This window comes from Hipposideros armiger, unplaced genomic scaffold, assembly GCF_001890085.2.
Source record: "Hipposideros armiger isolate ML-2016 unplaced genomic scaffold, ASM189008v1 scaffold_220, whole genome shotgun sequence".
In the NCBI taxonomy this organism is placed as follows: Eukaryota; Metazoa; Chordata; class Mammalia; order Chiroptera; family Hipposideridae; genus Hipposideros; species Hipposideros armiger.
The window spans coordinates 707,280-733,199 of NW_017731570.1; the positions used below are offsets into that span (position 1 = coordinate 707,280).

General features: G+C 42.6%; 1 protein-coding gene and 1 long non-coding RNA gene across 15 annotated transcripts in view; one reads left to right on the forward strand and one right to left on the reverse strand.

Moving 5' to 3' along the window:
• The first annotated feature begins 166 nt into the window (after positions 1 to 166).
• LOC109389082 (uncharacterized) lies at positions 167 to 6,628 on the forward strand. Its single transcript, XR_002125342.1, has 2 exons — positions 167 to 665; positions 6,090 to 6,628. It is a non-coding gene; the product is annotated as an uncharacterized LOC109389082 (long non-coding RNA).
• Positions 6,629 to 19,644: 13,016 nt separating this feature from the next.
• Positions 19,645 to 25,920, reverse strand: part of ERC2 (ELKS/RAB6-interacting/CAST family member 2) — a 974,141-nt gene continuing 967,865 nt past the window's right edge. For 11 of the 14 annotated variants that reach the window (XM_019654364.1, XM_019654359.1, XM_019654363.1 and 8 more), the window contains one exon: positions 19,645 to 22,597. In XM_019654364.1, coding sequence (XP_019509909.1) covers positions 22,304 to 22,597 — 294 coding nt within the window. In that variant the 3' untranslated portion in view covers positions 19,645 to 22,303. The remainder of the gene's footprint in view (positions 22,598 to 25,920) is intronic. The other 3 variants (XR_002125344.1, XR_002125343.1, XM_019654365.1) reach the window with 2 other exon arrangements.

Here is a 25,920-nt window from a genome sequence, read left to right on the forward strand (position 1 = left end):
CTCCCTCCCTCCCTCCCTCTCTCCGGAATCCTCTTTCCCCGAGTGTTCTCAGAGAAAAAAAAAAATTAAGTTGCAGAACCAAAGGCTGCTGAAAAGAGAGGGAAAGGGGGGGGAGAAAAAAACACAAAACTCCACTTTGCCTATGCGCATGCGTATTGAGTCCGGCCTATGACAAACTTCGCAGGATTTTAAAGCCGTACCACGGGCTGGGGTGTAGGGGGGCGGGATACACTCCCTGCTCGAGCCCCCTTCTCTCGGCTCCCCATCCCCCCAGGCATCTGCCCAAAGAGAGAGGTCCACTCCGCAGCCGCTGCTTTCACGCCGCCCGGCTCTGCGCTCCTTCCAAAGCCGCGGACCCGCGGGAGGCTGAACCCCAACTTTCCAGGCTGGATCCCTTGGCTCGCCTGTCCCAGGCCGCTTCCACTGCAGCTGCACCAGGACTGCTGCTCTGGCACGGAACATCTTGGAGGACCTCCTCCCCGTTCTTACCCCTGGGGGAGGGTCCCTAAGCCCTTGGGCTGGAGAATAGAGTAGGCGCACACATCCTGCAAAACCCCCAGTGTAGATTTGGGTACTGGGGTGCGTGATTCAGCATCTGACTGAGACCCAGCGTATCCAGATGCGACGCGAGATCTGGCCGGGTGGATCTTGTCGGGTGCCCTCAGGTGAGAAGCCTGCGAAGTTCGGCAAAACCGGGTTTCTGGCAATGGAAATTCTAGACAATTCCAGACACCTGTGGTTGTTGGGACTCAGGCGGGGCGGGGTTGGTGGATGTGTGCCCCCCACCTGCAGCCCGCCAAGCAGTGCCTCACACTGGAGCGCAATTCTTGTTCTCGATTCTCCCCCATTCTCCAGACATTCCAGGTGGAAGACACACACACACACACACACACACACACACACACACACACACACACACACACACACACACTTTTCGACATTCATCTGGCATGCACTTGACCTTAGGTGCAAAATCCGTAGCCTGGGTACTTCAGGGTGGTGGCTGTTTTGTTCTGTTTTATTACTTCCGTACCCCAATCCTACCTCTGGCTGACCACCCAAGCATGCGCAGGGAGAGGTTCTGGCGACGCTGTCCCACCTTTCGGAACCCTTTCCTGGTCCGTCTTTGTCCCAGCTGACTGGACCTCTCCACCAGCCCTGGCTTCCTTTGCCGGTCGTACCCAAATGGCAAGTGTTGGCTTTCCATGAACTGCATGAGATGTCCTTGCGCCCGCGGGGCTTGCTTTCTTTCTCCAGGGGCACAGGCAGCCTCAGAGAGGAGGAGCCGAAGGCTATCAGATCCCCTGGGGACATCTCTCCTTCACCTCCTAAGTCCACTTTCCCCTCACCCCCTCGAGACCTTGACCACTTAACGACCTGTGGGCATTTCCGAGTTTTCCAGTCTAGTTTGAGATTTGCCCATGGGAGGTAAGGGTCTAAGCAAGAGGGGTCGCTGCCTGGCGCATCGCCCTTCCGCGGTTTCCTCTCTCCACTCTGTTTTTGCCTAGCCACTGCAGCCTGAGATTGTTCTGGATAGGGAAGCACATGTGCCTCTGGGCAGGCACCTCAGTGATGCCTTTTGGCGCCCATTCCTCAACCGCATGCCGAGGCACTGAGAGGTGGCAGGAAATGAGTTGGCTAAGAATGCAGCAGTTCCCAAAGGGTGCTGAAGCCACTGGGCACCTGGGTGCCCACAGGCAGTAAGCTTAGATGATCCAATTGCCAGGAAGGAAAAGGCTGTTAGTGTAAGAATTTGCTCGACCCATAGAGCCAGTCCAGAAACACTGGCTACCCAACCACAACCTCCTCCCCCCACCCCACCCCTTTTTCTGAATTGCTATATTCTGAATTATCTGGATAATTTCCTGTTGCTCTCCAATTACCTTTGCTTGTTTGTGTAGACAAAGCCCCAACGTTTTATTTCCTGCTTTGCTGTCTTTCCTCTAGTGGAAGGTGTTTTTTGGTAGTGGTTAAAGGGGAGAACTCCGACGTCTGGAGTTTCAATCCCCTTTCTGCCACTTTCTAGCTGTGAAATCTTGATCAAGTCATTTAGGCTCTCTAGCCTTTAGAATCCTCTTTAAACACACACATACAACAATAACTAACAAACAAACAAATAAAAAACAGGCATATAATCATCTATCACACAACAAAAAAACCCCAGAAATATAATGACTACCTGGTAGGGCTGCAGTGAAAATGGAAAGGATGACCTTGAAAATCAGGGGTGGTGAGAATGCACAGTAACGGTCATGGAGCACTTAGGGTGGTTCAGGCAGGCAGGTACTGAGCACTCAGTACCTGCTCTTCTGTTAAAAGCAGTTCTGAAAACAGAGGTTTTTAAGTTCCGTTGGTGGCAAAACTAGACCTGACATGACAAGACCATTTATAGTCTTAATTTATCTCAGTTGGAGTGAATGTCCATACTTTTCACAGAAGAAATATGAATGGTGTTGGGTTACTGGGTACTTCCCCAGACCTCACTGGGGCTGTTTGTAAACTAAATAAATCATATGCCCTATTTTATCTTTCAAACAAATTCCAAAATTTCCGACAAACCTATCTGGCCCCAAGGACTTCAGACAAAGGATTGTGAATTTCATCTCATGGTATTAATAAGGGGTGTGCTGAAATTATACCCCATGAGGATGCAAAGAGCTCTGCAACAGTGTTTCCATGGCTTGTAACCCCAGTGCCTGGCACTTAGTAGGTACTCAATATTTGTTGAATGACCACATGAATGCATGCATGGATGAAAGGATTATTTCCAGAGGAAAATCTCAGGAGGAACCAACTGGAAATGTACTTTGAGCCTTCAGTCGAGGGTGCTGCTCTGGAAAGCCAGGCTCAGTTGCAAGAGCAAGTCCCACTATGGGTGTTGGTTGATTTGGCTGGGTGATGAGCAGACAGTGCAAAGGAGGAAGTCAATGCCTCTGTCTTCAAAGGTCCTTGTCCCACAGAACTCCAGTTTGTGGAACTCCAGCTTTCCCCTTACAACTGTATGTGCATTGGGGTGTATGTACTCAGATTGAGTCATCTGCAGACACACTGGTAAGGCATCACCATGCTCTGCTCATTAAAAATGCTTTTGAGTCTGTGGAACAAATAAATCAATATTTTTGGCTGCTCTCCCAACAGGGTTATTTCACAAAACAGAGCGCAAGATAAGGAATTTATGAACATCTCATCCCTGTGCCGCCTTTCCCAGTGGGAGAAAGCAAGGCCTCGGTTGACATTCTGGGAAAACCTACCTCCTCCCCCTCCCCCCTTTATGCCAGGCAAATAATATTTTATGGCCCTGGGTTTATGGTGGTGTTTTAATGATCCGCTGTAGAAAGCGGTTTTCTCTTCAGTCAGAATTTGTCAAGAAGGGCTGGCAGCCATAAAACAGGGATGGGTCCCAGGGACAAACAGGCTCCATCTTCTGAAATAAACTAATAAAGAGCCCCCAAATGTTTACTCCTTCACCTCAGAGTCAAGACCAGCCAGGCTGCCTGTGAGAGGCCCCCGGGGGGAGCACTAAACAGGACAAAGAGGCCGGAAGTGGATCAGGGGCTTCCTCACCACCACATGGCCATAGTCAAAGCAACACCATCATATTGTGTTGCCACTGGCCACTGGCCACTGGCCTGGTGGGGACAGAGGCTCCCTTGAATTTAAAGGACATTTTTTGGACACTGAACTGACTCAAGGAGGCTCCTTGGAAATCTCAAGCTCTCCTTGCACTGGGTCTAATCACAGTGACCTCTTAACATAGAGTCCTTTATTTTTAAAGTAGAGTGCTTTGGGGGAGGGGGGCGGCCAAAATGGATGCTTTGATTTTTTGTGTTTTAAGGATTATCAGGCTCAAACAGACCTGAGTCTGAATCCCAGCTCAGCCTCTTACTGACCGAGTGACCCTACAAGGGTCACTTGCCCTTCTGAGCCTTGATTTCCTACACGTGAAATGGAATATATTAGGAATGTTCTAACAATTGAGGTAATGTATGGAAGGCTTTGATCCAACCTCTGTTCGTGGTAGTAGCTGCTGTGATTATTGCGACACTAAGAATGTCTGTCCCTGGGTCCTTGGTAAAATCTGGAGACAAAGGAGTTGCCTGAGGAGGGTGGGGTCAGGCATCCCAGAAAAGGAGAGAAATGTGGGAGGCCATTATGAGATTCTCTGCCATGTCTGCATGACAGAATTCAATAAGGATGAGGCCAATAAGTGCTGAGACAATGAGTATTACATAATAATAATAATTGCTGGTCACATTTATTGAGCTCTTACTATGTGCTGGATGCCAGCCACTGTGTGAATAATTTATATTCATCGCTTTGTTTCATCCTTAATATTTCTTGAGGTAAATCCTTTTATCACGCACACAGCATGGAGAAAAGGAAAGGTTCAAAGAGATTCTATAAACCCAAGATGTTTTAGTGTTCAAACCCAAGAGCTTGAACCCTAGTAATCTGACTCTAAATAGCAGAGGATTAACCACCAGACTTTATATAAAGGTGTTTGCTTGGTTCCCCAAATATGCCCACACTTTCCCCTTGGCCTCCCCTACACAAGGCTTTCCTGAAGTGGGAAGAGTCTTTCCGGAAAGCTCCTGGTTCACTCCACTAAGCACTGAACATGAATACCAGCAGAATCAGCCACATCAGAAAAGCCTGATTCAAGTCCAATGCAGGGGCGCTGTCAAAGATGTGTCCTTATTTCATTAATTGGCTTACTATGAAGCCATGACTTCCCTGCCCTCATTCCACCACCACCGGCAGAAACCACAGCAACCGTACTCAGCCATCCACCTTGAAGGCCGACCTTGTGTGGGCAGTTTCCTTTGAGTTCCCTGCTCTCTGAAAAGGGCGTGGTCTGGTGCTCCTTCTGTGTTATCCTTGATGAGGACATGAGTGAGGGTTCTCTTCCAACAGTGCAGCTCAGATCACATCATTCCCCTACTTAAATCCTTCAAGGACTTCCCGGTTTACCAGAGGAAGCCTAAACAGCTTAACCTGCCTGCAAGGCTCACCAGAATGCATCCTTTGCATTTGCTGTTTCCTCTGCCTAAAAATCTGTTCCTCTGATCTGGGTACGCTCACTCCATTTAGGTCAGCATCTCAATGTACATATTACTTTTATGCAGCCCCAGTTTCCCCTGCCAATGATTCTCTGTATGATTTTCTTCTTTCCTCAGGATCTAAAATTATCTTATTTCATTTGCATGTATGTTTATTTATTTGTTTTTCTGTTTCCCTCACTAGAACGTAAGCTCCAGGGGGCAGAGATCTCATCTCTCTTGTTCAGTGACTGGCACAAAGAAAGTTCTCAGAATAAATGAATGAATGAATGATCGTGCCCATAGCCACATAATGGCTAAGCAAGGCTTTGAACTTTGGTAATCTGACTCTAAATAACAGAGACTTAACCAACATACTTTACCTATAAAGAAAAAACTATTTTTGAAAAAATGCTTCCCTTGTTCTCGAAATATATCCACCCTTTTTCCTTGGTCTCTCCCACACATGACTTACCTTAAGTGGATGGAGTCTTCTCAAACGTTGTTTTCTCTTCACTGGTCTTTTCTTATAAAAGGCAGCTGGCATGGTCAGTCTTGTTGTCCATTCAATATTTTATGTGGGCCGCTGGGCATCGAGACGCTGGGTCTAGAACACAGATGAATCATTTCTGGGAAACACAAGTCCCTTTACTAACATGGAAGAAGCTTTCTTAGCTGAGAGAGAGGTGAAAATGCTGGCATTTTTATTCTGTCTTGCTTTACTTATTGTTTACAATTTTCAATATCGTGTGCCTAAGTCTATGTATTTGGATTTGGAAATCTGAGTTAGATATTCTTAATAATTTCTTCTGTTCCCAAACCACCCATTACACAGCCATACTCCTTTAGGTATATAATAGCAGGTATTTAAACTCTTCAGTTAAGTTCCTTTCTCTGGAAGGAGAATCTGGAAAATTGTAATATATTTTGAAAAATTTGGACTTAGACATGCTGTGAACCTAGCTGGCATAAGAATAAGATCTCATTCAAAAGCAACTGGATAATACCCAGATTAGGTTCTAACTAGATTCTAATATCTGTGCCTTCCAGATAAGAAGCAATGAACAGTCCTCTTTCCATGACCACCTGGAGAGCCTACCTGGAGGACACATTTGAATGAGTACCAAAATGAACTGGGCCCTAAAAGGAAAAGTGCATCTGGCATCTCAAGACTACTTAAGACTATGAACATCTCTCCTTGTCAATTTCAGCTAGGTAACACTGAATTTTTAATATCAAACCAATGATGGAAAATTTTTTTTAAGTAAGAGAGATACATAATGGCAAAATATCTAAATGAAAAGGACAGAATTTAGCTATTTAGTCAGTTACTTCCTGACACCAAACTAAGCACTACACATCTAAGAAGCTGACGGCATTTCTTAAATTTTCAAGAATGTTCTCACATCATAGCAATTTCACACCTTATTGAATTTTAACTGGAGTAACTCTTCTATGCAAATATTCTCAACCCCCTTAAAAGGGACCACAAATAATTTTAAATAGCATAATTAAATCCCAGTTTTTAAAAATTCTGTATACTTTGTTGCTATAGTTATCAATGCTCAATAAAGTGACACTGTTATGACTTCCCAAGCCTGTCTCAATAAATCAGTGGATTTTGGATAAAAGCTTCGTTTATCCACTCAGATTAATCCTTGATTCAATGTTCTCTAAGTGTCCATTAGGGTCAAGTGACAATTCATTGACTTTGAAAAACACGAGAAATACTCCCAGGGCAAAAGATCCCAACGTTGCTGAATGTTTTTAAAGTAAGTGGTTTTGACTTAAGCAAAGATTTCTACTTAACCCAGAAGAAAAGCAGTCACTCTTTGGAAATACCACAGAATTCAGGAAAGTGAAATGAGTGATGGCAAAGGATTAAATTTACCTATTCCAGCCGGTACATATATCTACCGAGTATATACAGGAACACGATGGCTCTACTCACATGTCATTTGTGGACAACCCTCTTCTTCTAAACCCAGGGGCACGATCCTCTCAGTCATGGAGATATGTCATAACAGAGATTAGTCAGTACATACGCACCATCCCTCCCTTGTTCTGCATGCTCCATTCAAGGATGTTCGAATATATCTCTTTGCTACTTAAAATGAAACTCAATCCACATGATAGCATCATCTATTTCAAAATCCAACAATAGAAAATAGAAACAAACGATAAATTTCGAGAGTCCATTTGTTGGGATTGAATTATAACTAAAAGGAATACACCAAAGAGCAGCGTAACACATGTGGAAAGTAATGGCTGTAGGCATGACTGATAGGTCACTCATTCATTCATTCATTCATTGTATTGTTGGCTCATTCAACATATATTCATGGATCATCAACTGTGGATCATCAGCCGCTCATTTAAGGAGCATTTATGGTATACCATTCATTTATTCATAAAATTATTATTGTATATGCCAGATCATGTTGGCTTGTCCATTTCAGTCAACAGATAATTACTAGGCACTTTCTAGATGCTAGACCTCAACAGCCTCTATAAGAAAGTCCCAAATGTATAGGTGAGATGGAAGCTCCCCGAATGTGTTTGTAAACGTATCCTGGATGTTACTGCTGCTGGGGTGAGGTCAGTGGGCCTGTGGCCTCTTAGTTCAGTGGGTTTAGAACAGGGCTAAAGAGCATTAGAATCAAGTTCAGCATTAGGGAGTCCTTGTGCTGACTGGCCACCCTAGAAGGCTTAAGGGGGTCCAACAAGGGAGAAGGGTTGATTCTCACCCAGTGGGTCACCATGAGAAGAATCATTTTCCTATTGCCATATACCTGATGAAGTGGTCACAAGGCCAAAATTTGATTGCTTCTGTTTATTTGTTTGTTTGTTTGTTTGTTTTGAACCCAGCTGTGCATTCTCATAATAGTACATTCTTCAGTTTGCTTCCAAACATCCTGTTTACGATGGAGAGTTTTCACTTGGGCCATAAAACTACAAACATACCTTTGAATGGGGTCCCTCAAGCCAGGAGTTTGATTCCCAGGAAGTCCATCTATTTTTTCCTTTTATGTGTCAAACTTTCTCCAGCTACCTACTATGTGCCAGGAATTGCGCAAAGCACTGGAGATGCAGAAATGAATGAGCCATGGCTACTGTTCTCAAGGGCTCGCAAAAAAGCAGGGTATCTAGGCACGTGCAATAATGACGAGCAGTGTAATGCTTATTAAGTCTATGCGGTGAGGTATGTGGGAGTCACAGCAAAGAGGAAAAGCAGACCCGTTATTAAAGAAAGAAGATAAAGGACTATGTCAGCACTGGAAACATATGTCATCGCAGTGCTCATCTGGACACTTAGAGCATTTGCTGGTCCAGCATTGCTCCCTCCTTCTTCTGGTAAGACCACCTGATTGCCCTCTGAGGATTCACCTATACTCTCCTTCCAGGCCAGCTGATTTGGTGGGGGTGGTTTCACCCTATGATTCAAGGTATGAGCATGTGACTCAGGCCTGGCCAATCAGAGAAGAGTCATGTGACACAGATTAGACCAATGGTTGATGGTCTTTTTTTGAGGTTGCTAACCTGGTTGGCTATAAGTGTGGAGTTTCTAGGTGAGGAGTTGGAAGGGACCACATGGCATAAACAGTGTTGAAAATGAAGGCAGTATAGAATTAAGAAGAGCCCAGAAATAGAGAGAAAAAAAATGAGACATTGGCCTTCTCACCTTGGATCCAAATGTGCCTGAGGCTCATGTTACCCTCCTTGCCTTTTTTCCATGAAATCAGTTTGAGTTGAGTTGTATCACACTCAATTCAAAGAATTCTGACAATAAACAATGTTTGGCTGTTTTAGGGAAATTAATATTTAAGTTAAAAAGGGCAAAGTCATAAGGTTAAACGGCAGATACCTGTTCAGTGCTGGTGTTTGGACCAGTCCCCCTAGAGACTAAAGGAGATTTGATCTGAAACCATCCTCAGTTTCCTTGAGACAGAACGTCTTGTCAGGCCAGGAAGAAACCATGAGGAGCACACACTAATGTATAAATGGTGCACAGAGGGAGGGGAGCCCATTTGTGAGTCAGGCGGTGCTTTGAGGATAAGCTGGTGAGGACCAGGCAAGAAAAAGAGTATGGGAGGGATTTCCCTTGGAGACAAAACACTCTGGGGCTGAGTGATGGATGATGCAGCCTGTGACCTATACCTATGTCTAGGGGACATCTGGTTTCAACATATTTGAGACTATCAGTGGGAAAGTCAGCAACTACCTTTTAAAAGTAGACTCTTGATTTCTGTGGTCCCTCCAATGCTGTTCCATTTGGAAACATTTAACATCCATCAGGGGTTGACTTGAGGTATTGAAATCCAAATACTCAGGGGCGAGGAAGAAGGGCCTTAGAGTCACTCTGCCCGTTGGGAAACACATTTTAAGTGATTCGATTTTCCCATGTGGATTCATCAATTTATTCCACAAATCAATATCACTTGGAAGCCTCCGGTGTCCCTGGCACTGTGCCCCACGCAGGGCTGCAGAGGTGGGCACAGCTCAGATGGAGTTCCTCCCCTGAGGGAGCTCACACGTCTTCCCTGCCTGCGCGATCTTTCTCTTTCATGGTAATGAATATATTCATTCAGTCTAGCATTCCTTCCACAGCTATTTGTTCGCACCAACTTGTATAAAGGTACACATTATATATAACAAAGTAAAAACTCAGATAGCAGGATGTTCCAGGAAGGAGCTCGCCTTTGAGGGCAACTTAATTGTTTGGTAAATTGAGACTAAAAAATTAATAGGTGAAAGCCCTGCTATGCTTCTAAACCTCCCCATTTGTCTCCCTTGTTAAAAATGGAAAACTTGTTAGTTTCTTTCAATATTTTTATTTTATTTTATTATTTTAATTTATTATTTTATTTTGGAACTGTGTGTTTCCCCAGGACCCATCAGCTCCAAGTCAAGTATTTGTTTCAATCTAGTTGTGGAGGGTGCAGTTTAGCTGCCAATGTAGGGATCAAACTGGCAACCTTGGTGTTATGAGCCTGCGTTCTAACCAACTGAGCTAACCGGCCACTCCTATTAGTTTCTTCTTCAGTAAATACAGTGTGAGAAACTTGGATGACACAATCTTCAAAGACTCCGCTCAGTGGTGCAGTGGTTATACTCCAGGACAGTGGTTGTGAGTCTCATGGGACGGTTCAGCATTTCAAACGTGGCTAGTGCAAACTAAGGTGAGCCATAAGTGCAAAGTATAAACTGAATTTCACAGCCTTACTATGGAAAAAGATTGTAAAATACCTCATTAATAATTTCTATGTTGATTATGTTGAAATGACAATATTTTGAATATATTGGATTAAAGAAAATACATAATTGAAGTTAATGTCTCCCACTTCTCTTGACTGCTTAAAAAATATGGCTACTAGCAAATTTAAAATTATGTACATGGCTCACATTACTTCCTGTTGGACAGCACTGGGTTAGAATGGGACCCTGAAGTCAGAGTGAGGATTGAAATCCGGCTTCTCTGTTCAATAACCATATGGCACTGGTTAACAATCCCACCAAACGCTGGTTCCCTGACCTTCCTGTAAAAGGGGTTACTAACAGTACCTACCTCATTAGGCTGCTGTGACTATTAAGTGGGAAAATATATTTGCAGTGTTTAGCACAATGCTTGTCATGTAGTTCCTTCTCAGTCAATGTCAGCTATTCAGAGCTCCTCTGAAGTATTGGACCTGGTAAGTCAGGAGACTGGGCTAGATCGGTAAGGAGAGAAGAACACACTATGAAAATTTGCATACATCCCTGACACAGAGTCATTTCCTTTTGATTTGTCCTTTTCCTAAATCTGAAGTGCTCACAAAATGAGGGTATGACTAATGGATGGCGTGGCCAGCCTGGTTCTGGTTGAGCACAAGCTCTGATGAGTTAGGTTTTGGTTAATGAGAACTAGGATTTATTATAATTCTTTGTGGCACTGGAGAATGAAGTTACTATTACTCGTACTATTGATCTAGGTACTGTTTCCTGAGAACCTACAATGTGCAGGGCAGTGTGATAAGCATTTTGCCTAAAGGTAGTCTCCCAACTTTCCTGAAGGACAGGAGGACCGAGAGATTTACTCAGAGTCACCCAGCCAGGAAGGGCCAGAAACACGACTCAACCCAAGTGTGTTGGATCCCAAAAGTCAATCTATGTATTACTGAAGCAGAAATATCTGAGTAATATTTCATTCCCTGTGGCCATGAAATCATGGTATGTTCCTTAGAACACCGTGGATTGTTTGAATAGAGGAGAAAGATTGGTTTGCCTCAGGGGTCCCAAGTTCTTGCATAAACAAAAGAGAATCAGAGGTTCCATAGTAATGAGAAGGTCTGACTTCAAAAGGTATCCATTCCTTAGTTTTAAGGAAGCAAAGAACATCCCTTTGTAATAATGGCCTGATTAAATGCAGCCCTTCTTTTCTACAGTTCTAAAACATTACAAGTGAGAATTGCAAAAGTGGTAGAACTTTCTCCCCTGAGAATTTTCTAGGACCTTACAAACATGACCCCATTAATTCACGCAATATCCGGATGAGATAGGTGGTTGGAAATTATTATTATTACCACTTTCAAGATAGAAAACCTAAAGCCAAGAGAGATTAAGCAATTAGTACAAGGTCAAATGGCGAGCTAGAGACAGACCTGGAAATGAAACAATTATCTTGCAAAATTCCAATCAAATGCACAAACTGATTGGCTAGTTATCCAGTTAGGTGCTCTCAGTGCAAAATGACTGGCTGTTGAATGAGATTTCTGCAGCTGCATTTGACTGAATTTGTATGGATTGGTTTAATACCAATGTCCAAACTGACATCAGAGTTTTCCAAAATCTTGGCTGAAGGAAAATACAGCTTCTTGCTCCAAATGTGGTATCCATTTTACCTAGCTCTGTTACATTTGATCATATCTACAAGCACAGTTTGGGAGGATAAAGGGAGAATTGTTCTACAAAGAAATGCTGCTTGTGCTTTCTTTGCTTCAGAGATAATCTGCAGCACATAAAAAGGTTTAGGGGGCATCTTGTAATTTACTCTGATGTTGCGACTGAGGAAAGACGAACATAAACTATCTCTGAATTGTACAAAATCTGGAATCTAACTACTCACCTTTGAACCTACCATCACTATTCAGTCAAATACCCTTTACTCTTTACAGCTGTTACTTTTGACAGTAGGTGACGTTGTATGAACCAAAGTTGGGAAGGAGATGACTTCCTGGTCAGCCAGGAGGAATCCATGCTTTGAGCTAACAATTCCAAGGGCATATGTACATAAAGTCAGTCTACTGGAGAAAGGGCTGGTAACGACCCCTCTTCCACAATTTTGCAAAAGGTCCTGCCCCTCCAAATACCTGGAGCCAATTTTCATTTCTTTTTGCCTATTTGAGTCTTTGGTAATTTAAAGTCAACTACTCCATTATCACTTTTGACTGGTTTTGGGGAAATATGACACATCAATGAAATCATTGTTGGAAGGAAAATAAAGCCCCATTTCATTGATTGGGCAGGAGGGCATCTCCACTTTGAGAAATGCCACATGCTATGCTCTGAGTTCCTTCTTTAAGAATTCATAGTGGTAGCTTTTAGATTTGTTGGATTTTGGTTTCTTTGGCGAGCTGAATTAGACTCTTGAAGAAACTCTTCTCCCATGACTTCCTAATTTCTGCAAGTCCAGGAGATTTGGGACTGGTCATTCTAAGAAATTCCAATTCTGTCTCCTAGCATGGCTTAACCTGCTCAAACTTTTCTCAACCCCCTTGGTCCTGTGCTGATGTGGACAGCTCCTTCCAGGAACACAAACTCAACCTAAGCCTGCTGCAGGAATGCTATCTTGCTAATGCACAGACACTGTAGGGGGGGGGGGAAATTAAGCTTATCCATTTTCTTTTTTCCAAAAATCAAATGCTTGGGGAGAATCCAAAATCAAGACGGTTCCTTCCCTGTAACCAACGTCCATTCCCTTCCTCATAAACTGAAAACAGGATGCTCAGAAACCAAAGCATCTTCAACTAGAGTGTGGGACCCAAGCCCAGCATCTTGCAAAGGACTACCTTGAGCATTTCCAAATGGGGCTATGGTGTCTTACTATGTCCAAAAGTCCTAGCTCATTGCTGTCTTGAGATATTTCCATAGAGCCCATTAAGTTACCGTATTTGAAGGATGTTGAATAGTTTGGCATCATTTGCAAACAACCATGCTGTAAAATAAACCAAGAAAGGCCTTACCAAAGGAACACTGAAAACCAAGGCCATGGATTTTGGCCACAGGCAAAGGCACTGATTCCCAACCAACCCCTGGCTAAGTCGAAAGCCTTAATTGTTCCTTCAGATGTGTGCAGCATTGAAGGGGAAGGGGTCCTGTCCTGTACAACGTCTCCCAGTGGTGCTTTGCCACACTGGGAGTAGTCTTAGTAGTCTTTTTTTTTCTGTTTTTCTCACCAGGCACACATTTCTTATCATACAAGTCAAGCAGGTCTTTCCTGCATTTTAAAAACCCGGTGCTTTATTGTCCAAAACCCTTGCTCTTGACTTGAGTGCATGTGTTTTGTGGAAGTACAAGTGGTAATTACACAAGTCTTTCCTTCCCTGTCATTGGCAACAGTCACCAGGGAAATTTATAGCCCCCAATATCCAGATCTGGAAACTGGTTATTAAACGTGGCCGAGGAAAACCCTGACGTGGCAAATGGAATCTGAGCAAGGACCAGCTTGGCAGCAATTCTTGTGAGAGAATGGCTGGCAGTCAGTGAGTGGCCATCAATTTTATTTCATTAAACATTTTTACTATTTATGATAATATTACCACTACTAATAGCTATCATTTCCATTTGTTCAGAATATACTATGTGGCTGGCATTGTGTTAAGTGCCTATTTGATCCTTGTTAAAAAAAAAAAAGCAGTCTCTCAGGAAAAGTATTATAATTTTAGGATGAGAAAATCAACATGGAGAGGTTAAGTAACCAGCCCAGGGTCCCTTGTTTGGGACGTGGTGGAGCCAGGATTTTAACATTTCCAGAGGCTTTGAGCTCAAATATGGTCAGGGGTCAGGCAGGTAACACAGTGGGGTGAAGTTGGCCTTTTAGAGAATAATGAAGACCCTGGAGAAATGGCAAGTTTATCTAACACTTCTCCAAGCTCCCAGACTCGAAGCTTACCACTACCGCCCTGTCAAAAATTTCTAAGACACAGTGCTGGCCAGGCAAGAAATATCTGAAGCCTAAATTTGTTCCACAAGTACTTGTTTTCCAGCCTCTATAATTTGAAACTGGATTAATGTTTAACAACTGTACCTTTTTTTAGGATAAACTTTTAAAGGAGACATACAGAAAGAAAAGTAAACAAATCTTAAATATATTGCCTGATGAAGGTTCCTAAACAGAACAAAACCACATCATCAACTTCCAGGTCAAGAATCAGAATATTACCAGCATCCCAGAAACCTTTTTTTGTGCCTTTACCAGTTTTTAACATCCCAAGGGTTAGCCACGGACTCCTACCCCCAAAGATGAATTTTGTCTGTTTCTGAGCCTTATATAAATAGAATTATACAGTGTGGTCTCTTGTGTCCATCTGCTTTCACTTAATATCGGGAGAGATTCATCCATGTTTTGGCATGTGGCAATGGTTCCTTCTCAATGGCTTGTATTCCCAAATGTCGTTTGATAGATTCACCTCGATACTTTCTACCTGAGCAATTAAGGAGGAAGAATTCCTTCTCTGAATGCAGGTTCTGAAAATTGAAACAAGTTACTCTAGGACTTTGTCAGAGTTATGGAGGGATTTTTGTTGTTAAAATTTTTTTTCTAAACGTTTTCTCCTTTATTGTCTCATTTTATCCTCTCATAGCCCATGTGAGGTAGTTAGAAGACATACAATCCCCATGGGTTAGATTTAGAAACAGAGGCTGTGTGCAGTTGTATGATGGCGTGCAACCCAAAGAGAAAGTGAGGCACATAGTTACAAAATGGAGATTTCAGTTGAGGTATCTTGCTTGCCAATCTGATGCTGAACACACATCTTCCTGCTCCTCTATGGGTCAAAACTCTACTCAAAGGAAAAATAAACCAGCCTCTAATATGGTTTTGCTATGAGCATGTCATACTGCTGTGTGCACTTGATGTTTGATTCCTCAGCATTCATTCCTCTCTTATTCAGGAATCCACCCTTTCCCCTTCCTTGATCCATACGATTGAGATGGGCTCCCTTCCTAGCAGGAAAGAGCACATGACTTCTACCCTTGGAAGAGAGGTGGGGTCTGGGGTTTCACCCACAACCTTGGGAGTGCTTGAGAACGGATTAACTCAGAGGAAGCAAAACCAAGGAAAGCAGAGTAAGAAGCCATTTCAGCTTCTGGAACAAGCCATACCTGAAACCCACTACCTCTAAACTGTTTATTGCATGAAGCAATACATGTATATATGGTTATATAGAATTATTTTTGCTCAAAGTATCTTGCGTTAGTTCTTTGTTCTTTTCTTCTTGGTGGGGGGAGGGGGATACTTGCAAAGAAAAAAAAATCCTAACAGGTACATTTATTCAAATAAATCCTCATATTTCTCTTTCAAATTCGAAGAGCCATAACATCCTTACCCAGTGAGTTGCAGTTATGCAGACATGGAGGTTTTTGTCTTGAATTTATGCAAAGTTTCTCTCCTGCGTTCTCCCTAAGTGAAGTCATTGTGTTGACACAGACAACATCTGTTTTTCAACTATACAAATGCTGGCTTTGCCCTGCGGTTGGGAGAGGGTCTTCACCACCCACATCTACTGTTACTGCCATAGGTGCTCATGGAATCTAAGACAACACTAGGGGTGGCAAAGGTATTTTCACATAGTGAGGAAAACTGGTCCAAACAACAGAGCTGTTGATCCAAACCATTGTTATCCAAAAGGCTTTCCAAATTTCTTTCTTCTCTAGCTAGCGCCTCCTCTACATTGCCAGCAGAATATTCTTTCTAAAGTAGAGATTTCTTCATTTATTTCTGTGCTTTAAAAATCCATCACAGTGCTCGCTTCGGCAGCACATGTACTAAAATTGGAATGATACAGAGAAGATTAGCATGGCCCCTGCGCAAGGATGACACGCAAATTCGTGAAGCGTTCCATATTTAAAAAAAAAATCCATTACAAAGGGGAAAAGAGTAACCACAGTGGAGAAACCTGGCAAGTACAACCTTGGCTAGGTGATCAAGGCCAGAAGTCCTGCTGAAAGTACCTACTGTTGATATGATGTGATGAGAATGGTACTTTATCTATGTGGTCTTCCTCCCATAAACCATACCCCCAGTCTAATCATGAGAAAAAGATCAGACAAGTCCCAGAAGATGTGCAACCTACAATATGCCTGACCGGTACTCCTCAAAACTGTCAAGATCGTCAAAAACAAGGATAATGTGAGCAACTCACAGCCATGAGGAGCCTAAGGGGACATGACAACTAAATGTCATGTGGTACCTGGATGAGATCCTGGAACAGAAAAAGGACATTAGGTAAAAACTAAGGAAATCGGAATGAGGCATAGACATTAGTTAATAACCATGCATCAAATGGCGGTTCAATTGGTGACAGCTGCACCGTACTAATAAAAGATCTAATAACAGAGGAAATGCTGTGTGTGTGGGGAGGGAGCTTATATGAGAGCTCTCTGCACTACCTGCTCATTTTTTTTTATAGGCCTAAGACTGTTCTAAAAATTAAAGTCTATTAAAAATAAAGTTTATTTAAAAATCCATTGCTGGATGGATGTCTGTTCCTGCAGGAGGTTTTCCTAAAATTCAGAGATCAAAGCGGCTCCTTGAAATGATTTTAGGTGGTTCACAGACAAAGTCTTAAATAACCCTGAACCACACAATTAAATATTCCTCCATTGATCATTTTCCAATCTTTCTGATTCAGTAACAAAGAGAAATCTCCAGGTTAGCCTTAGAAACACTTCTCTAATCTTTGCCAGCCTCACTATTTAACAATAAAGAGAAAGCTTTAGGCTCAGAACTTTGTTTTCATTATTTTTTCATTATTATTATTGTTCTTACATTTGATGGTCTCTAGTACTGAAAATGATCCTTCTTTCTCATGTATGATAGTGGTGTTTTTTTCTTAAAGTACACTTATTTAAATAAAAATGTGAGCCCATTTAATTTTTAAAGTGACTTAATGATAATGACATATTGCCTTCAGATATAGCAAAAATCAGGAAACTTGTATTGAAATCACTGAAGTAGAGAACCAATAGCCATCAGCATTATGTCCATGCCCCTCAGCATAGCACTCAAGGCCCTCTCTCACCTGGGGACACCTGTCTAGTCTCTTGTCACCAGGTATTTCACCCTGCAAACCAAAGAATGCCCACCTAGGAGGTCAGAGGTGCTGATGTCCAGACACTGAGGACTTAGAAGAAATTAGACATGCCCATGGATAGCACGTTTAAATCCAATGTACTACGCTTTGTCTGGACTCCCTTTTCATCTGTGGCTTGATCCATTGCCATTCTCTCATAATATTGGTCAACTTGTGGCATTGATGAAACAACTGATTCCTTTTAGCTTCTGTGAGCTCTATAGGCATGGTAGAGACCAAACCTGCAACACAGTAGCCCTGCTGGGCGGGTGCGAGTGGGACCTGAACCCCAGCCTCATACGTCTCCTCCCATCTGACCTGGGGCCTGAGGCGTCCCGAAACAGAGGAGCTTGCTGAGCACTGGGTTCCAAGCCTGGCTCCATCTGGGGGACCCTGGGTGAGATACATAAGCTCCCTGGACCCCCTTTCCCTTGTCTGTAAAGTGAGGATAATAATAATACCTGCTAATGGGATCAATGCGAGGATAAATGAGCTCACATAAGCACAGCACTTAGCTCAACGCTGGTACCAAAGAAATGCTCTATAAATACGTGCTGCTGGTGGTCCTCTCTGTGGGCCCCATTTCCCTCACTGTAAAGTGTGGGTCATGACAGTACCCACTTCATGGGACTGTTGTCAGGAATAACCGAGTCGATGCACATTAGTCCTTAGAGCCATGGCCTGGCTCCTAGCAAACACTCAGCATTCAGTTATTTGTTTTATCTGTGTTTACTTGTTACTAGCATGATGAATATTATGGATTAGCAGTTCCAAAAGTTAGAATGTCTCTCCAGTTTTTTTGTACCAGCAATTCACAGATACTAGATGTAGTCAAGGTAGATTTTTAAGGTCAAAACCTCAGGTTGTACTACAATTGAGTCTGTCTTAAGGTATGGACTGACTTCAGTGGAGTTCAGCGGTGTGTGGCCTGGTGCCTTTCTCACCAAAAGCACTGGATTGTGGATAAAGCAGCGGAGGTTCTGTCTGGCCAGCTGGGTTTATATAATCAGGCCTGGATGCAAGACGGCTGCTTCAGGAAATTCTATGAGGTAAGACATTCTTGTCCAACAAAAGCTCTTTTTCTACGAAAAGGCAAATAATGAAATGGGCATTTCTAGTCGGCCCAAAATGTGCCTGACTGAGAATTTCACACCCGGTGGCTTTGAGTCCATCAAGTACAGAAACCAAATGATATGTCCCCTATGTTGTTAAGGGCCAACTGAGGAGAGATTTTGTCCCATGTTCTCCTCCCTGGGGGAGCCTTCAGGGACACATATTCCTGTTTCCGGAGCTCTGGGGACAGCCTTGGATTGCAATGAACTTACCATGTATGCAATGAACTTACCACTTCTGGCTGGATCTCAGTTTCCCCAACTGCAAAATGAAGTTATTGGATTACATGGCATCTAGCTCTGATTGGATTACGTGTTCTAGCTCTGATAACCAATCACTCTTTGATTTCAATAATGCTCAGAATTGGTAACTCATTTCCTGCAACATAATTCAAACCTTTAAAGAAACCAGGAGCTGGTTCTCCACTGTGACCCACAGGTGGGCTGCGAAGACTGGTGAGCCCTTTTGTGGACAATTTTCTGTATGTTTCTGGATGATTTTGTGTGTGGATCCAAGTAATGACAGGGCTAGTTATTATTTCTGCATGCCCGGCATTCTTGTCCCTCTCGTTTAGAATACAGCCCGTTTTCTTCCCCTTGGAAAATGCCTCTCCCACATCCAGTGGAGCTGTCAATCACCTTCCCAACTCCCTGGAATGAAGTAATTGTATGCATGATCCAAAAAGGAACAATAAGAGTCCCTTTAGGGGGCTGATAAGGATGCTGGGTAAGAAAAGGGCTCTCCCTAAAATCCAAGAACCCTCAAAGCTGTTGGGAGTCATCTTTGCCACCAAGAGGAGAGAACCTAGCAGAGGCTGACATCAACCCATGGCAAGTGCAAAGGAAACAGAGAAAAGGAGAAATGGAGAAAGGGATGGAGAGAGACAGAGAAAAGCAAACAAGGAAAGAAGAAGGGAAGGGGGAAGGGAGATACCTCCAATGACTTCATTTCTTAATAGGAACCTCTAGATCCAGCTACGCATAAACAGAAATTTATGCCTTAGCTATTCTTGAAAAGTTAGTCCACAATTCCCTCCCCCCCTCCCAGCCCCCACTTGTTTTTCTTCTTTCTTCTAGTTCATAGGTTCTTCGAATGGGGATCCATGACCCAAAAAAGATTAGAAACCACCACAATTGGAGCATGTGTTAGAGGTGGAATGAACTTACTTCAGAAAGAAACAGAGTTTATTTGATGAATATAAATAAGGTGACCAGCACAAAGAACTTCTCATACACAGGATAACAAATTTATGAACTGTACATACCTTGTACATCGTACTTCTACTAGACACGAGGTTACAATGACTGGCTAATACATGCCCACTGGTAGTTTCTGAGGGTTCCTTAGTTTTTTGTTTTTTTTCATATCGAAGTCCATAATCACATGGTCAATATCACAACCCACATGCCACTCACTTGAAGAAATATTACAAGAAGCACTATCAAACGAGGGTCTCTGGGAATTAGATACACTGACCCCTGGCAGCATTCAAACGCCACTCGACACAAAAACATCTCAGATAGAGCTTATGTCAACACATTTGAGGTCTTGTCATAAACACTGTTTAACAAGTAAATTGAAACCCACTTTCAAATGAAAGTTGACACGCTGTTAACGTGCATACTGGATACACAAAAAATCATTAAATACAAAATCGAGACTGTACATCGAAATCAAGTCGGGTATAAAGTATAAGCCTGCTTTTGCACTAAGCAAGAACACTAACTTCTCCCAAATGTTAGCCTCAACGTCTTTTTTTTTTCTCAACTTCATTATGATTTAAGGGGAATCTGCTCAAGTTTGAGCGAAGGAAATATCGTCCCAACATCACAGTGTTTGTTGTAAACCCAGAGACTATTTTTAATAGATGAAAAGGGAATTTTACGTAACCCCCAAACATCAGAGAATATTACATGAAATGGAAAAAGGTACTATGTTAGAATTTAATTTTTCAGGGACGAAATGATATGCCCCCATAAAGGTAAGATCAACAATATTTCTAACCAACAAAAGTGGGGCAAAAAAAATGATCCCCCAAACAATAGCAGTGACAAAATTGGCACATACTTAGAAATAGCTAACTATACACAGTTGGTCACTTTTTTCTGTTTTGAGGACCCTATTTTCCCTAGTGGATTTCCTACTTCCTACTTCAAGTATCGAGTTGCAGAGTTCGGGTCAGGACTTGGCTGTAGGAGGCAGTAAGGGCTGCCTGTTTGAGGACACCCAAACTGTCATGGGGGCACCTTTGTGGCCTGGGTTTTCAGTGTGACATTGTGTCAAAAATGTGCTCAATATGCTTGCAAAGAACTCTGCTCATTTTTCCAGTCAAGACCTACACCCCTTTGATAATTAAAGGACAAACTTTTAAACACAAATGTATTTGGATGGTCTACGCAACACAGAAGCTTTACATAGCTTGCTATACTTACGACAAGAACAAAGCCAGAAGCAAGAGACCTGCTTGAACTATATTATCGTAATGCACCAAGGATAAACAGTGCAACTCATACACAGCTTTGTCTTTCCTGAAAAATAAGATGTCTGTCTTTTAAATATCGCTATGGCTCACGGGAGAGGTCCAGAGTTAATTGCACCAACATTTTAAAAAGCAATAATAATGACTGAATTCAATGCAAGACTTCAGGAATATCTGTTTAGAATCCTTTCCACAGCAGCAAAGAAAGACAACTATATTTATTAAGGCCACTCATGCTTAAATTCACTGTTTGTCCTTTAAAAATGCAGATTTTCATCTCCCACTTGCATACACGTGGAAGGGTTTCTTCCACTGACAGGAAAATGGATCAATACAAGAGTTGCACATGTTTGCCAGACTTGGTCATGAGTTTTATGACATTATAACACTTTATTATTATTATTTTTAATCTTCAGAGGAAGCAGTAGGAGTTTAATTCTCCTTAGTACCATGTCACTGTATGTACAAGACCTCAAAATTTGGTCTTTTCCCCTGGCATGTGCTTTAAATAATGACTGTACCCACAAACGTGTTGTGTAGAGCTATATACAGATACACAGCTTTTGTGATTATTCCTCATTCATCAATGTTTTCATGTTTGATGCTGAAAATGCTTTGGAATCTATGTTGGAGACATTTTAAAAGAAAATTGAGAAATGACCTTTCATTTACACGTCTCAGCTTACACTGTTGCACAGCATGTGGATCTTAAAAAGTGTATGAGTCCCAGCATCTTCATGGAGACCTGCACGTATGGGAATGGTAAGAGTCGGAGGCTTGCTCACATCCCAGCCGTGGGGATGCAGGGGACATATGGAACAGAAATGTGCAGGGGCCTCAGGCTTTTGCCACTCTCCAATATGAAAACAGGGCAGATAAAATTATGAATGATCAATTTAGATGCACCATGCATTGTCAGAGACACACACCACGTTCTCATAAGGCGATTTCTTGGCAAGTATTAGTGGTTTAAAAAATTGATTTCATTTCCAACCTGGCCCAGAGGTAACTACTGGTTACACCATCAAAATGTGGTTCTTCCAAGAGCGGATTAAAGAAACAGAGGAGGGTAAAGGCTCGCCATTTTTGGTGTTTTAGTTTCTTTGACAAACTCTCCATGCATCTTGGTATACAAACACCGCCAACACCACTCACTCACAGAAGTCATACTTTTTGATAATCTAATGCATTAGGAATGGCCACTTAGACTGAACCAGCAGGAAATCTGGAGATGAAGCTAGTTGTCCAATGGAAGCTGAATCCACAGTTAAATCCATGGAGTTCCAACTGATCCAATGATGATATTTACGTAACATAAATAAAATGTTATCAAATAATGACATTCAGAAGAGATGATCAAATTTTAAGTGCCCAAATCCCGACCCCCCCAAAAAAATGGAGGATGTATCATTTTTCTCTTTTTGCCGCATTCTTCCTTTCCAACATAAGAAATGGCATGAGATGACGAAGGAAATACCAAGTCGAACAGAATCGTATTCAGTAATGAAAGTGAGACTCCTCTTCAGTCCTGATGAGCATCCCAGGTGGTGATGGACAGTGATGTACGCCGTACTGCAATAGATTATCAGAATATTGCTGCAGAGCTGCATTTTCCTTTTAGTCAGCCCTTCAGATAGCTGCAACAAGAAAGCACATAATTTAGCATTCCAGTGACTGACAATGATATTGGAGCTACTCCTCACAGATGGTCCCCACTTCACATTCTTGTACCGACCCTCCACCACTTTCTTTGGTTGGGGTTGTTTGGGATTGGCGGTAGGGGTTGGGTGAGGGTAGGGGTGGGGTGGCAAGGAGGAGAATGCGTATAGGAAGGATAAAGTGAACAGAAAGTTAAATTATGTCCTGCCAACACATCTGAGAAGGGGCCTCTTTCAAAATATATCCCATACAGGTATTATTGTAGATGTCTCCTGATAGGCAAAAAGAAATTGAAAAGAATATGCCAACATGTTCCAGCGATTATTTCTTTGTCATCAGATTATGTGTCAGTTTTTCTTCTCCACACTCTTCTACAATGAATATGGTTTCTAAGTTATTTTTTAACTTGACTTTATAGAGATTAGAGAGTTAAAGATGGCCGGTACATCGGAAAACTTAACATTCACTTACTGATCATGTAAGAGCAACAGTTTAAAAGAATACTGGGCCCAGCCATTCCGCATCTCAGTAAGTACCCAGAAGAATAGAAACCAGGGACTCAAACAGATACACCAATGTTCACAGCAGCATTCTTCATAATAATCAAAATGTAGAAACAACATACAATTGTTCATCAACAGATGAATGAATAAACAAAACATGGTATGTACACACCATGGAATATTATTTAGCCCTAAGAAGAAATGAAGTTTCTGACATGTGCTACCTTGAAGACATGCTGAGTGAAATAGCCAGGCACCAAAGGACAAATACTGTACGATTTCACTTACATGAAATATCTAGAATAGATAAAGTCATAGATGCAGAAAATAGATGTGAGGTTACCAGGGGCTCCAGGGGAGGGGAAATGGGGAGTTATGGCTGAATGGGTACAACGGAATTTCTGTTTGGGGTGTAAAAAAGAAACGGATAGTAGTGTTGGTGGTACAACACTGCATATGGACTTATTGTCACTGAACTGTACATTTTAAATTGGTTAAAATGGTACATTTTATGTATCTTTTACCACAATAAAAGCATATTTTAGAAAAGAATATTGATACCTCCTTAAATCGAGCAGAAAGAACCCAAGCTGACTTCTATCCCCCCCACCCCACCCAATGGTGTGCGCATATGCTTAAATCTAAACAGAAGTGCTGCAGTCATGCGTTTGCTTATTTCATGCCCTGAGGAACGGGTATCCAGAGCACTTCCAGCTTTCTCACCGTCCTGGTAAGAGGCCCTGAGTGTGGAATACGACTGCAGCCTGGGAAGAAATAGTAAATTGGGCAAAAAGAGGGGAGCATCCGACCCTTTGGATGATGACTTTCTTCCCTGCTGAGGCTCAGCTCTGTGAGCCTGCATCACTATTATTCACATATGGCCTTTGAATACTTCGGGAGTTTCCGGGCATATGGCGAGAGCGCAGCTATCTGGGGAATATGGCAGGGAGGGGAAAGATCAAACACACACACACACTCACACACGTGTGAGCCACTTTTTATATACAGCCCGAGCTGTCTGATTTGGTGGTTGATACACAGCATTTTTCAAGTCACACTGACTAATGAGCGCGCCAAGGATCCCAATGTCTGCACAGGTAGGAAGTTATTTCAAGCCATCGTTAAACAGTGCTAATGAAATATGTGGCTTGGATGAACTCTGCTAATTCATACTCTGAGGGGTTCGGTGTAACCCTTCTGGTTAAGAAACTTGAATCAGGGCAAAAAAATGACTTTTGCAGAGCCAGAAAGCTAGGGAGTTCCTAGAGCAGATCATATTACTCATTCTGGCACATAAAATCTCTGCAAACTTTTTATGAAAATTGTAAGTCAGAGCACGCTTTCTGCTTCATGAGCTGTGCATAGCTCTAATTCTTTTGTGCATTAAGCATTTCTTAATCATCCTTTTAAAAGGCTGACCAATCTATTAAAAGGGCACATGATTAAAAGGTAAAGAGAAACCCAAAGTAGTGCTAAAATGCACCAGTCATATTTTACAGACGGGAAAATGAGTGAAAAATAATTACAGTGAATGTCCGATGTCCTTGATGTTTTTCCAAGATAAAGTAGCAAAGAACAATCATTTATTCAGTTGAGAGAAAGATTTCCAGCTGGGTAACAGGTCACAAGGCAGAATACAGTGCCTTGCAAACTGCAGTGCACTGTTTTGGGGGTAAGGTTTATGCTGTGGAAAAGAGAAGTCTCAAATAGTATTGCCCCTCCTTCAATCAGACAATCCATTCACCAGGAGGCCTAAATGGGTTGGAGAGGGAAAAAAACTCAAATGACATTGCCAGCAGTTGGAAATGCAGATGATCCCTCCTTGAGGGGGCAAATATGCATATGCTTTAGAAAAAATGAAAAAAGGAATCCTGGTTTCCAGCAGTGAGGCAATCTGGGCAGCCACCCACTGTGAGCTAATGTCTAGCCAGTCCTCCCTCACCGGGATGATCCCAGGAGGCCCCACCTGTCCCCATGCATCCTCTCTGCCAGCACCCAACTCTGCATTCTCATCGGTGTAGCCAACAGTGCTGTTTCAATAACGGTATCTACTTCATCTTACATCCCGCACTGACAGCCTTCCCTTTCAATCCCATTGCCCTAGGGTGGAGGAGGGACGCCTGACCATGCTGGTGACGTCCCATCCGGCCCCTCTCTCTCTCTCCAGCTCCATGCTTCATGTGCCACCTATGCTCTCTTGCTTCTGCAGTCCTAAGGCTTTCTTTTCTCCCATCTCACAAACTTGTCTTTCTGTCTGACGTGCATGTACACCAACCCCGGACCTGATCGACTCCTAGTCATTCTTCAGTCTCAGTTTCGATGTCACTTCTTCCCTGGAAGCCTTTCCTGACCCTCTTGAGTGTAGGATGTAGCACAGGAAGTCTCACACTTACTGCACTGGCCCCTTCTGGTGACTCGTCTAGACTTTTACTGTCGATATGGTAGCCACTGGCCACACTTGCTACTCAGCACTTGAAATATGGCTAGCCCAAATTGAGATGTGCCATAAGTGTAAAATGCACATCAGATTTCAAAGATATACTGTGACATTAGTTTTTTACACTGCTTTTGAATGAATATAAATCAATATATTAAATTTTAGATTTGGTACGAATATCATTTTTTATATTGATTTCATGTTAGAGTGACATTTTGGATGTGTTGGATCAGATTAAATATATCATTAGAATTTATCTCACCTTTCTTATTACTTTTTTTTTTAAGATTTTTATTGGGGAATTGGGGGGATGGGAACAGCGCTGGGGAATTGGGGGAAGGGGAACAGACAAGTTGCTGTC